This window comes from Triturus cristatus, chromosome 2_2 (genome assembly GCF_964204655.1).
Source record: "Triturus cristatus chromosome 2_2, aTriCri1.1, whole genome shotgun sequence".
Taxonomy (NCBI): Eukaryota; Metazoa; Chordata; class Amphibia; order Caudata; family Salamandridae; genus Triturus; species Triturus cristatus.
In genome coordinates, this window is record NC_140582.1 from 465,764,332 (window position 1) to 465,777,384 (window position 13,053).

The 13,053-nt window shown below is 42.4% G+C and overlaps 1 protein-coding gene across 1 annotated transcript in view; it reads left to right on the top strand.

Annotated features, from left to right (window-relative positions):
• TRPC3 (transient receptor potential cation channel subfamily C member 3) overlaps positions 1-13,053 on the top strand; it is a 618,646-nt gene that overhangs the window by 493,119 nt on the left and 112,474 nt on the right. Inside the window, exons 5-6 of the mRNA XM_085641565.1 lie at positions 3,244-3,460; positions 8,840-9,073. Of these exons, the coding sequence (XP_085497691.1) occupies positions 3,244-3,460; positions 8,840-9,073 (451 nt within the window). The remainder of the gene's footprint in view (positions 1-3,243; positions 3,461-8,839; positions 9,074-13,053) is intronic.

A 13,053-nucleotide genomic window follows, 5' to 3' on the forward strand; every position in this document is an offset into this window, starting at 1 on the left:
ACCGCGCGCCCACTTTACGCAGTTAGTGCCGTGCACGCACGTGCGCCCACGTTACGCCATTCGCGTAATTTTCTCGTTTCTACCGTGCGCGCACGGTAAGCGCACTGCGCGATCTTTCGTAAAAATATTAAAAACATTTATGGCCCATGGGGGTCCTTTGGGGGTCCTTTGGGGACCCCCTGGCCCCTTTTCATGTTCTCCACCTTTGTTTTTCACCCCCTCAGACTGCGAGAGACAAAATGGTGGCCGACACTTCCTGGTTTCGACCGATTCGAATGTTTACTAAGATCTAACAACCAATCAGAATTGCGCTCGTGCACGGCAGGGTGCGCTTACCGTACGCGCACGGTGCGCGCCTATAGATATATATATGCTTTTAAATGCTATTTTCTCAGAAAATACTGAACAGATTTATACCAGACCTGCAAAAGGCACATCCCTGACCTGAGGACTACCTCTCTGCCAAATTTCAAGGTTTTCTGTTCAGCCGTTCGGGCTGTAGCGCGGACTAAAGGTCCTATGGGAAAATGCATGGGGAAAACGCGTTTTGAGACCCCCCCTTTTTCTCAGCCCCCACTTGACGAATCCCCCCGAGACTTTCAGGGAAGGAGCAGAGCGGAGCGCCCCACCTATTTTGAAATTTTCGCGAGGATTGTTCAATCGGCGCCAAAGTTATTCCAAATAGAATGTTGCGGATTTCCCATGGAAACACGGTCCTAACTATAACTATCTACTGGCGACCGCCAGTAGATAATGAAGAAACCACAGTCCTGAAGCAATATATCTTTGCAAAAACAGGTACAGACCACAGCGTATCGTTGGATTATCCGTGCTCTATCCCACAGCATGACGCGTTTCGACTAGGACACCCCAGTCTTGATCATATATATGTGTGTATATATACATATATATATATATATATATATTCACTGAAAAAACCATAGGTTTCACAGACGTTATAGTTAGGAATTAGCATTTAAAAAACCTTGCAAATTCACTGAAAAAACCATAGGTTTCACACATGTTATACTTAGCTGGACATTTCACTCGTAAAAATCCATTGAAATTTCCCCGTTATAGTTAGTGCAGGCAACTATAACTCACGCGACCGCAATCCTCTGCTGATGCTAATACTGTATTTAGACACTTATTTGCCCATGTCTTCTTCCATTAAATTTTAGCTATACATATATTACAAATATTTTTTTTTCATAAAGACACATATGTCATCAGCAGAGGATTGCGGTCGCGTGAGTTATAGTTGCCTGCACTAACTATAACGGGGGAATTTCAATGTTTTTTTACGAGTGAAATGTCCAGCTAAGTATAACATGTGTGAAACCTATGGTTTTTTCAGTGAATTTGCAAGGTTTTTTAAATGCTAATTCCTAACTATAACGTGTGTGAAACCTATGGTTTTTTCAGTGAATTTGTACGGTTTTTTAAATGCTAAGTTACTTTACGCCGTTCGTGGCGTGCGCGCCCACTTCACGCAGTTCGTTCCGTGCGCGCACGGTGCGCTTCGCGCACCGCGCGCCCACTTTACCCAGTTAGTGCCGTGCACGCACGGTGGGCACGCGGTGCGCTACGCGCACCGCGTGCCCACGTTACGCTGGATGGGCCATGTACGCACGATGCGCTTCGCGCACCGTCCGCACACGGAGGACATATTATGCGCTTCGTTGTGAAAGGTTATCTATTAATTGTTCCATTTATATATATGTGATGCACAAAAGGTGCCCTACGGGCACCTTTTGCACACGGGGTGTGGAAAACGTGGATATTGTTTTTTTTTTAATTAATTTTTGACCGTACGCGTACGGTAAGCGCAATCGGCGATTTTTCGAAAAAAAATTTATTTTTATTTTTGGCCTTGGGGGTTCTTTTGGGACACCCTAACCATGACTAGGTGGTTAGGAGCTGTCTAGCCTGCCCCTTTTCATGTTATCCGACTTTGTTTTTCCTCCCCCCCTCAGAGTGCGAGAGAGAAAATGGCGGCCGACACTTCCTGGTTTCGACCGATTCGAATGTTTACTAAGATCTAACAGCCAATCAGAATTGCGCTCGCGCACGGCACCGTACGCGTACGGTAAGCTTACCGTAAGCGCACGGTAAGCGCACGGTAAGCTGCCACAGATATATATATTGATTCAAATGCTATTTTCTCAGGAACTACTGAACAGATTTACACCAGGCACTTCCTTGACCTGTAGACTACCTCTCTGCCAAATTTCAAGTAACTCTGTTCAGCCGTTCGGGCTGTAGCTGTGTCTAAAGGTCCTATGGAAAAAATGCATGGGGAAAACGCGTTTTGGGACCCCCCTTTTTTCTCAGCCCCCGCTTGACGAATCCCCCCGAGACTTTCAGGGCAGGAGCGGAGCGTAGCGCCCCATTAGTTTTGAAAATTTCGCGAGGATTCGTCGACCGGCGCCAAAGTTATTCAAAATAGAATGTTGCGGTTTTCCTATGGAAACAGGGTCCTAACTATAACTACCTACTGGCGACCGCCAGTAGGTAATATATATATATATATATATATATATATATTCATTATTCATGCAGGGTGACGAAATACAGGAGAGTTTGTAAAATGGGGGCTCTTTCTTACCAGTAAGTTAAGCCTGGGCAAGTTTTACTTGCATATATATGGAAGTTCCTAAAGCAAATAAATAATTGGGAACCTCAGCACACAGAGGATAGCCGAATGCAACGAAAGCCGAATTCTACAAATTCTTTCTCGGTCAAGTCCAACATGCACTGCACGCTTTTATCTCTATCGACGTCAGTCTTACACTTCAGCAATAGCATAACCTGCTGCCTCCAGCATCGGCCTAAATAATGCCTGTCAGGGTTAACATTGGTCATTTTGAGATCGGTTAGCAATGGTGTGTCTGGTTCATTATTATTTAAAGATATGAGCATCCTGTGTTTGTGTCTGTCTTGCCTTATGAAGAAATGGCTCAATGGAAGTGTTATGAATCTTGCAGTTGCTCAAAAGTCTGATTAGCAGGAGCTCACAGTATTATTCATTGCAGTGTTCTTGGCTCCAGAATCTGGAAATCATCGCTCAACATTGACATCAGCACTACATTCATGAGATTTTTAAATTGGCCTGAAAATTAGGAGATCATCCTGCGTGGCATTGGCCTACCTCCTACATGCACAAATTGTGTTAGCATGAGTGTTGGAAACTAATACATGTGCCGGGAAAGTTCATGAACATTGTATGTTCTATTGTTACAGCTTGGAAAGGTTCTACGAAGTCCCTTCATGAAGTTTGTCGCTCATGCTGCATCATTCATTATTTTCCTGTGCCTCCTGGTGTTCAATGCCTCAGATCGGTTCGAAGGCATCAAAACCCTGCCGAACGTCACTGTGATTGAGTACCCAAAGCAAGTGTTCAGGGTGAAAACGACCCGTTTCACCTGGACTGAGATGATGATCATGGTGTGGGTAGTTGGTAAGTATGCTGCCCTTTACAAAATACTGTCCAACATGTCCTTTCATAGCTTAGGAGTGCCTGATGACATCTAGGACAAATCTATAGTCTAGTGGCCATTTATTAGCCATTCCCAAGCATCCCCGTTTCGGTGAATCACAATTCTGTTTATGATATATGAGTGCTTTGTTTGACCATTTTCCTTCAGTTTTGCACCATTAGGGAAGTCATTTTGATTGTGCTGCTGACTGAACACTATAACAGAGATAGGACTGTACCAATGACTCAAGTGACCGGAGAAAATGGAAAATATCAGTGCAACAACAGATCTAGGCACAAACATTTCGGGTCAGATTCACAAAGGTAACTTACACTTTTGAGTAATTTACACTTCGTTTTTAAGTTTTTTCATGCTTTTAGCATTTATTTCTTAGCATTTATTTCTTGAATGCTTTTACAACAACAACTAAAAACAGCCAAGATCTCATGCCGGGGTGAGGTACAAAGGAATCATTGTGTCATATCAGACCAACGTATCATAGGTTCGATCCCATCCAACGGTTGAGTAATTTGCACTTTTAAGTAAATTCACTACTTTTTGCTCATTAACAAACTCTGAGTGTAAGTTATTATTAAAACATTAGTAATAAATCCGGCACCACACTTGGCCAACCATTGGTACTGCAACACCCTCCCATAGAAAATAATGGAGCAGGGAATTAAAATAAAACCCCATAGGAAATATTGTTGGATTAAAATATTTTTAAAAAGTTAAAAATAGAAATAAATATAATGTAAAAATATATAAAAATAGTATATATTTATTATTTGATTTCAAAATATTTTAATACCCTGTTTACATTTTTAAAATGTATATAACAATATTTTCTTAAAATAAAACTAAACTAATTTTAAAATATATAAAATGAATTTGTATTTCTATTTATCCTAAAAATAGTTTTAATATTTATTTTTGAGTTAAAAAACAAAATTCGCCCTATACTTTACCATATGGATATCTCTGTTCCGACTGTGGGGTATCCCTATAGTAAAGTACTTGGAAAATTAAAAACATTACTTTACATCAATTAATGATTCATGCAATATTTCCCTACATCACTTTGCTTGATCTGTTATGTTTCTTTTATATGACATGAGAATATCTGCAATATTTCTTTTATATCACCGTGAAGATCTGGAGTATGTCATTTAAAACATTGATCCAAAAGTACAGTTAAAATGTGCATCTCATACTCTTGTTCATGTTGGTCATCAGACAGGTTCAAACAGATTATGGTATGACTCTGTCCCCTCCTTGCCAAGACCTAATTATGTTGTAAGGCATAGAGAAGAGTTGGCCCAAATCTTGTTGCCACTGTGTAGTTATAGTTAGATCAGACTTTCCATAAGAAGTGTTTATTCTTTCAATAATAACTTTGGGTCTGTGTGACGAATCTTCACAAAACTTTCCTCAAAAAGTTAAGCTACCTCAGCCCCCCCCCTGGGAAGTTTTTGGGTGACCCATAACAGAGGGGGGGGGGGTAACGTTGGGGTCCCAAAATGACTTGTTAAAGGCCTTCTCCCTATAACTTGGGTTCAGGGCCTTTAACAACTGGTATAGCCCTCGGCAGTGAACTATAATAACATATTACTTTACGTTTATAAAGAACCTATAAATTCACTGAAAGATATCAAGTTAAAGTGACCTTATAGTTAGGAATGATAAAAATATCTTGCTTTACAGTTAAAAAAAGAAATAGCTATTACCTAAAACTTGCACACTAGCCGTGCACTGCTAATGACCTCATATAAGGCCCCACATATTACATCACATATGGTAAAAATATCTTACTTCACATTTTAAAAAACTCAGAATTTCACTGAAGAAAATAAAGGTTAAAGTGATATTATAGTTAGGTGAAAATGTCTAGTTAGGTGAAAATCTCTGTTAAAAATCAACATTTTAAACTCAAAAAACACTGAAATTCACCAGTTATAGTTTACTGACATAACTGTAATTTGTGCACTTGCCATGCACAGTGTCATTTCATTTGTCATCAGTGATGTTATCAAAGATATCATAGAATATGTCATGAATGATTTAATATCTGAAGTCATAAGCAGTGCATGGCAGGTGTGCAAGTTATATTAATCCAGTTAACAATAACTGAAAAATGTCAGTGTTTTTTTTATTTAAAATGGTACTTTTACCAGACTTTTTCACCTAACTATACTGTCACTTTAACTTTAGTTTTTTCAGTGAATTTCTAGGTTGTTTTTAACTTGAAGTAAGATTTTATTACCATATCTAACTATCCATATCCCCTGCAGCTTACGGCCTTTGGGCTTGTACGGCGGATGTTGGGCACATGGCCTATCCTGCAACTAGACCCTGTGCTCAATCCCCCACAGGCACTCAACCCTCCCTCCGCCACACCTGGCCATTGGCCCTTGCTTGTGTGCAGCATGTGGCGGAGCAGCCAATCCCTATGGGTGAGCAACCCTCGCCAAGTATGTGCTTCAGCCATTTTCGGACTCACCACAATGCCCAAGCCCCACAGGTAGCCAACTCCCCAATTGCTGACCAACACCCCATCCCCATGATCACACATCATCAATGGACACTAACCCAACTTTTTTTATTGGTCCCACAGCAATCTCGCTGTACTCCTGCAAATTTTTGCTGGGGGTGCCGAGTACTGCGAGTTAGCGGCAATGAAGAAAAAATATTTTCTGCACTTTAAACCCAGGCATGGTCTATCAAGGACACCCCACACATACACACACAAAAACTTGCATGTCCTAAAATGGTGGCCCAACCGCAACATTTTTCTTCCTGTTGCAGCTAATGAATCATAGAGCACGGTCGCACAGGACTAGTCCCGGTCCAGTTGGAGCAGCCAATCAGAATACTTTTTTTGAAAAAAAATGTCATGAATAATCCCTTGATAGAACCACTTTGCTGTATAGGTATACATTTTGAAGGTTGATTTCTCTGAAACAGCAGAAGGAATTTCCCCCAAATCAGAAAAGATTTGCTTTCTGGGTCTGAGTTAAGATCTAGCTTTCTGCCACATTTTGGTGTACTTCATTCAGCCGTTTTGACAGCAGCCTCGCCCAAAGTTTTTTGGGAAACTGCATGGAGAAAACATGTTTTTAGACACCCCACTTTCTCTCAGCCCTCACTTGACGGATCACCCCAAAACTTTTGAGGAAGGAGCTGAGGTGGATGAACCATGTTTTGGGAAAGTTTTGTTAAGATTTGTCAAATTGAGCCAGCCATTAGCAAAACAAAAATCTATTTCTTAACTATAACTACACAGTGACAATATATATGCATAAATATAATATATATATAATATACTTGGATGTTCCTACCAGTTTCCAGTTATTTTAATTAAATTGCAGAGAAGAAAACCATTTAATCCGTAAGGTACTGAAAGATAAGCTAAGCTTTGCTTCTCAAAGGAGCACAAATTCTTAACTCATTTCACTGCCCCTGAATGAGTATGTGACATCCACTTCAATCAAAGGGAGCGAGCGCCAGGCGGAAGATTCTCCAAGTGCAGCATTGGCTGCGGCTCTGGGGTCGAACAGACCATATTGCAAGTGCACAGCACACACTTAAAAATGTATGAAGTGCTGGCGGAGATTAACTGCTGTTCTTGCAGAACTGTTTGTACAGCCCTTCTCAGATTCAGTTTCACTGTATATTCACTCCCTGGATGGGGGGGGAGGGTGCTTTCTTTGTGTTTTTGTCTAAATGAGAACATTAATTTACTTGATGTCCAACAAGAATCAGTTTCAGAAAACCAGGGCAAAGAAATCAATGCGGAGTTCACAGGTGCATTAGAGTTGGATAGCTGTTTCCATCTTTAAAAATCATTGTTTCAGGAGCCATTTTTTAGTAGCAGAAGCTGTGATGTAACATGTTTTCGTTAATACTGGCAATCAATCTAGTGTGTTAAAATCCTTAATTTAAAATGTCGTGGTCGACTTTCCACATGGTGCATCTCCAGGGCAGTTTGCACATCAGGCATATTTTGAAAGACCATAAGGCATTTCCAGTATCCAATAGTGTAACAGTGATGTCAAGGGGCCCTTGGAGGTAGGAAATTACGCTCTCCGCTGATTGGCTAGTAAAATACAGCTACAATTTGAGTAAGTACACACCTTCCAGAACCGGTGGTGGGCCCGTTAGTGCGGTGCATAAGAAGTTATCTTATTAGAATTAAGAGTTATGGGTTTCTACTGATTTCTACACATCAAATATCTTCCCGTCTGAAGCTTTTAACAACAGAAAAATATAGAAATGTGTTTTTCAGAGTCTCTCAATAAATCAGTCATGACGTGTAGTCCAATAGCCTCCATTTTGACACTCTGTGGAGTTAAAAATAGGAAACAATTTCCAAATGAACCACATGAAACTGAAAAGGTGCTAAGTTTTAATATTTTCAGGTGTGTGCATTGCTTTATTTTATATGACTACTTAGCGCAGTGGACTAAACGCATGAACGTGTGAGTAAATACAATTATTAATTAAACAGATGTGGAAATATACTGGTTGCGGTTAATTTGTTTCAACCATCAAAAATTAAATAATGGATAAATACTATCGAAATGAGAAAAAAAGAAATATGGGTAGAGATGGAAATTTCAAATAAATATATATAATAAAACTGTAATTATAATGTACTTTGAAGAGAACCTGTGTCCAGCTTTCATGGTGACCTACAAATAGTGTGGCCCCTTGGGTTTGACAGTTGCCTAGCCTTCCTTGCGCCTGCCTCCTCCTCTAGCGATAATTGATTTCCACTGCCTTTGAAAAGAGATTGGTGAGGTGTCAAAACCAAGAAAGACTTAAAGTCTACCAGTTGCTGAGTAGACCCAGTGCTTGACAGGAAGACCCGAATCCGAGGGGACGCCGCAAGGGGTGGATGACCAGGCACTTAACCTCGAGTCACCAGCAGACAAATTCCCCCAAGTTACCCATGTCATGGAGCCTGTTCTATTATGCAGACCGGAGAGAGACAAAGGGGGAAACCATTCCCATATTCCTTCCCATACCTACCTGCATGAGGAGTTGAGCTTAACCACTTACCATTCATTGCCCAGAGTAGGCATAAGTATTTCTGAAAAAGCTCACCACTAGTCATGGAATGTTGAGTTGCCCGTGCCTGAGATGGAGAAGGAGTGCTGTTGATGTACCACTGAGAGTGGGCAAATAATGCTAGTATGAATCTCTATATGTATTCTGAGTGTGGTTAACTTTCTGCACTTTTGCCCTGCTACGAGGAGGCAACTTTAAATAAACATTTCGGAGTATGGCCGCCAGCCAGCTGGATCCAGGATGTTCCGTGAAGCAATCTAATGGTGATACCTTGTTATTATGCCTTTCAGGGATGATGTGGTCAGAGTGCAAGGAGCTCTGGTTGGAGGGACCACGGGAGTACATCCTACAGTTGTGGAATGTATTGGATTTCGGGATGCTGTCCATATTCATTGCTGCCTTCACAGCCCGACTTTTTGCATTTGTTCAAGCCACCAAAGCACAGCAGTATGTCGACAAACATATCCAGGAAAGCGACCTCTCCATGGTCACGCTGCCACCAGAAATTGAATACTTTACGTTTGGTAAGTCCAGCCAATAGCAAGTGTGCATGCGCTAACTATATGCAAAACTGGGAACAAGTCAGGTTCCACTAAATCCGTGACTAGCAGAAGATTTGAACCCGTTCTTTCATTTCTGAAAAGAAAGTCATTATTTTTATAGCCGCGGTCCGTGCAGGTAACAGCAGTGGGGCGGTGGGGCCGGGTGAGGGGTGATTTTGAGGGACGATTCCAAGGGAAAATTAATTATTTATTTAATTTTCCCTCTGCATCGTCCCTCGAAATCCCCCCTTACCTGGCCTCACCGCCCCGCCCCCCATGTTGTTACCTGCACGGACCGCGGCTCCTACACCCACAGGTCTGCGACCTCAGGGCAGTAGAAGGTTTTTTCTGCAATACTCTATTTTCACAATGGAAATATTTTGAAGATCTTAAACATAAAATATGTGAGAACCAGGGTGGAGCAAGTTTGCAACTTTCCATGTCACCCCCAGTATAATGACTACACTGGGGGCTTCAGGAGGAAATCTGGCACCCCTTTTTCTCCCCATTACTGCAGGCCATATCAAGGATCACCTGGCATTGCTTTGACCTTGAACCCCTTACAATATTATAGTTTTATTTGATATTGCACGTCAGAGGGGCCTGAGTTATTCATGTATGCAGAGCAAGATAAATCAGCTTGTAATGCAAGATGCAACTGACAATGTGAGTTAGAAGATAGCCGTCTGTGCAGTCTCTGACACGATTCAGTTGACCACCGGCTTATCATTCAAATGCATTATAGAGTACAGTAGATAGTCTAGGGATTGTTTGTTTTGTTTTTATACACTCAGTGTTATCAGCAAAAGGCTGGCTTCATGGCCTTTCTGTCGTTTTAATACAAAAAAATTATCTAAGTCAATATATTGCTTGTATCTCGAAAATCCTCACCCTGCACATGCGCAGATCATGCACCCGAGATAAATTCACTTAGCCATGTGTCCAGTCAGATCAGATAATACTTTATTATAGCGGTGAAACACAGCCATGAAAGCACAATACAAAGAAAAGAAAAATTATTAAAAACACATTTCATGATCATCTCGATACAAGTCTAAGAACAGCAGTTAAATTAATTTATAAAAAACACAATCAAAGTCCCCCTCAAGCGACGTAGGGAAACCTGCCCTGGGGCTCAGTGCCCCACAGTCATCATATAAACATGTGTCCAATCGTATGGCAATACTTACCCTCACAGTACTACCCTTTAGCATTCTCACACATGGAAGCCCTGACTCATAGTTAAGCGCTAAGCACCACCTCACACAAATGCATACAATTCACTGAGACATTGAGTCCCACTCGTGACTTTCCAAGGGCATATTAAATCAAACTGTACTGTTGCACACCATCAAAGGCCGGGCTCGGAACCAAAGCCGTCCCTGGCAAAGAGCTCTGCTGGCATCCCTGGGGGATTGGGTGTGCGGCCGAGCTGTTTGCAGGGCCGTTTTTGGCCGATTTTGTTACAGGGGCAGATATTGCAGCTATGCTGAAAAAACGGCCCTGTAACAAAAACGGCCCCCCGGGGCCCCAAAACCGGCCCTCACACTGGCGGCCCACTGGGGAAATGCCCGGTGCCGGCTATGGCCAGTTCGGCCCTGACACCATCACAGATATATACACATCCATCCTCCTGAGTGCCTCACCTTTCATAAACCCTTACTCTCCTGCTGCCTTTCTCTCCTACACACTCACACAGTCACTCTTCTTCATATTAATTCATAGTAACACAATCACACTCACTGCAGTACCGAAATATAGAAGTCAGAATATTGTCCCATTGGGGTTTAAAGAAGAAAATCTACTCCCAATGGGACAATATTTGTGTTAATTATATTTAGGACACTATATTTATGTTAGACGATATTTTTGACATATCAAATATTCTTGCATACATAACAAACCCGCTCAGAGATCCAGCTTTACTAAGCGTTCACGCAACGGAGAGCTCCATGATAATCTGAAGTGATACTCCACGCAAATGTAGAAAAATAGCACAGCACCATATTTAGTTTGAGATGCACGCAGATTATGTAATTTTGCTGCATTTATGCAAAAAAAATCAGTTTTAGCTCTCCACTAAGGGGCCGATTCAGTGCCGTAGGAAACGGCCTGCGCATACGGCATCGTAATCTCGTGTTTTAATTCATTTTCGACCGACCTATTTTGATGGAGTCGGTCAGAAATGAATCTAAAAACGATTTCCGAATGGCTAACGATGGCTCGGAGAGCCCATCGCCATTCGGAAAACCTCCTGTAATCCCAAGGGCAGCTCTTTCTGCCCAAGGGATTACAGTGTCGGATTCCGACAGCCTTTCTGTGCCAGCCTTTACATAATAGACAGGCTGTGGGAGGTCAACTTTAGGGGCCCGCAGCAGGGCACCCATGGGTGCAAGGCCTCCAGATAGTGGCCGGGGAGGGGGGGAAGGCAACCATGGTGCCTGCCTGTTGATCCCTGCATCCGGTGGCAGGCACCTTTAGGTGCCAACCACGGGGTGCAGGGATGAACTGCACCTCAGCTCTTTACAATGAGAGCATGCATTCTGGTCGGAATGCATGCTCCCATAGTAAAGTATAGGAGTGCGAGCGAACAGTGTTCGGTGGCATCCTAATTGCTAGTTTGGGACTGCCGACAGGAGGTCTGTCGGTCCCAGTTGAAAATCGGCCCCTAAGTGTTGTGCTGCAAAGGAAAGCCAGTGCTGTCCTGTATGAGATTTATACTCCAGGTATATCCATACGTAAACTGCTGCTTACAATGCGTAATTTCATTGAAATTACATTACACGTGGGATTATCACACAATATTCAATTTGCCACCATGTCTGCGTTTATTTTCATTTAGCGCTAGGATTTCACTTAAGGCCAGGTCACGCTATTTTAGTGCGTCTGACTCAATGAAAACATATGGGTAGTTACGCAGTTCCCACTCCATTATCCCCATATTGACTAAATTAACAGGACTTTGGCGCTCCACATCGAAAAGTGTTTTGGCTCTGCTTTTGATCTGTTTTTAGCACAAAAGTTAATCGATGCTGCCAGTTGTGCTAATCTGTGTCACAAAGTGCCACTTACCCTCGGATAACTGCCACACAAACCTATATCAAATTTGGTGCACACACTGGTAAATGTACTCACTCAGGCCTGCCTCATCTTGCCACCCACTGGGGGACTGGATAACCCCGACCCTTCCAACACCAAGTCGCCCACACACAACGAACGTGCCCATAAAGGACTCATGCAATAGTCCACGATTGGCTTGTACTTGCTTACCACCGGAGAGGCTCTCCTAGACTCATTTCGGTTTAACTGGGTACCAGTTTACGCGACTTCCATTATATACCAACTCCTGGGTCTCACTTATTGGGCAGTGTGCTTCTTCTAGTATACGACTTGCATGATTGAGACAAGACTGTGAGATTGATGGGCATTCCATTGTAATGTTCTGTTATGCATTGTTATCACTCAAACCGAATAAAGAGATACAATGATGAAAACAATGTATTCACTCAGGACTTTCCCTACTCTTTTGAGATGGTACAATGATATACATATTCTCAACAGGGCTTTAAGTGGGCCGGGTCCTTCCGGTGCTCAGCACCGGCAGGACTATAAAGCAGGTGCTGAGACGGGTCCCTATCGGCCTCTCCATTTTTGCCCTCACGCTCGGTGAAAAAAGAATCAACTCTGCTGCAGTACCACCCTTCACTGCCTTTGAGGAACCTTCAAAGGGGCTCTTTATAGTTCTTTCACAGCCTCATCATTTCAGAACTGAAGCATTTTCAATATTCTATACAAGGAAGCCATAGTTGTTGCATTTTTATCTTACGCAACTAACAACCATTGACAAAGCCAATAGTCCTGGCTTGTTGGTGTTGTAATGTACCATCTTGAAAGAGTAGGGAGTCTTACACCCTCAGGCTCTCGGATACCCTCACGCAATCAGACATAGTGCCCATGCATGT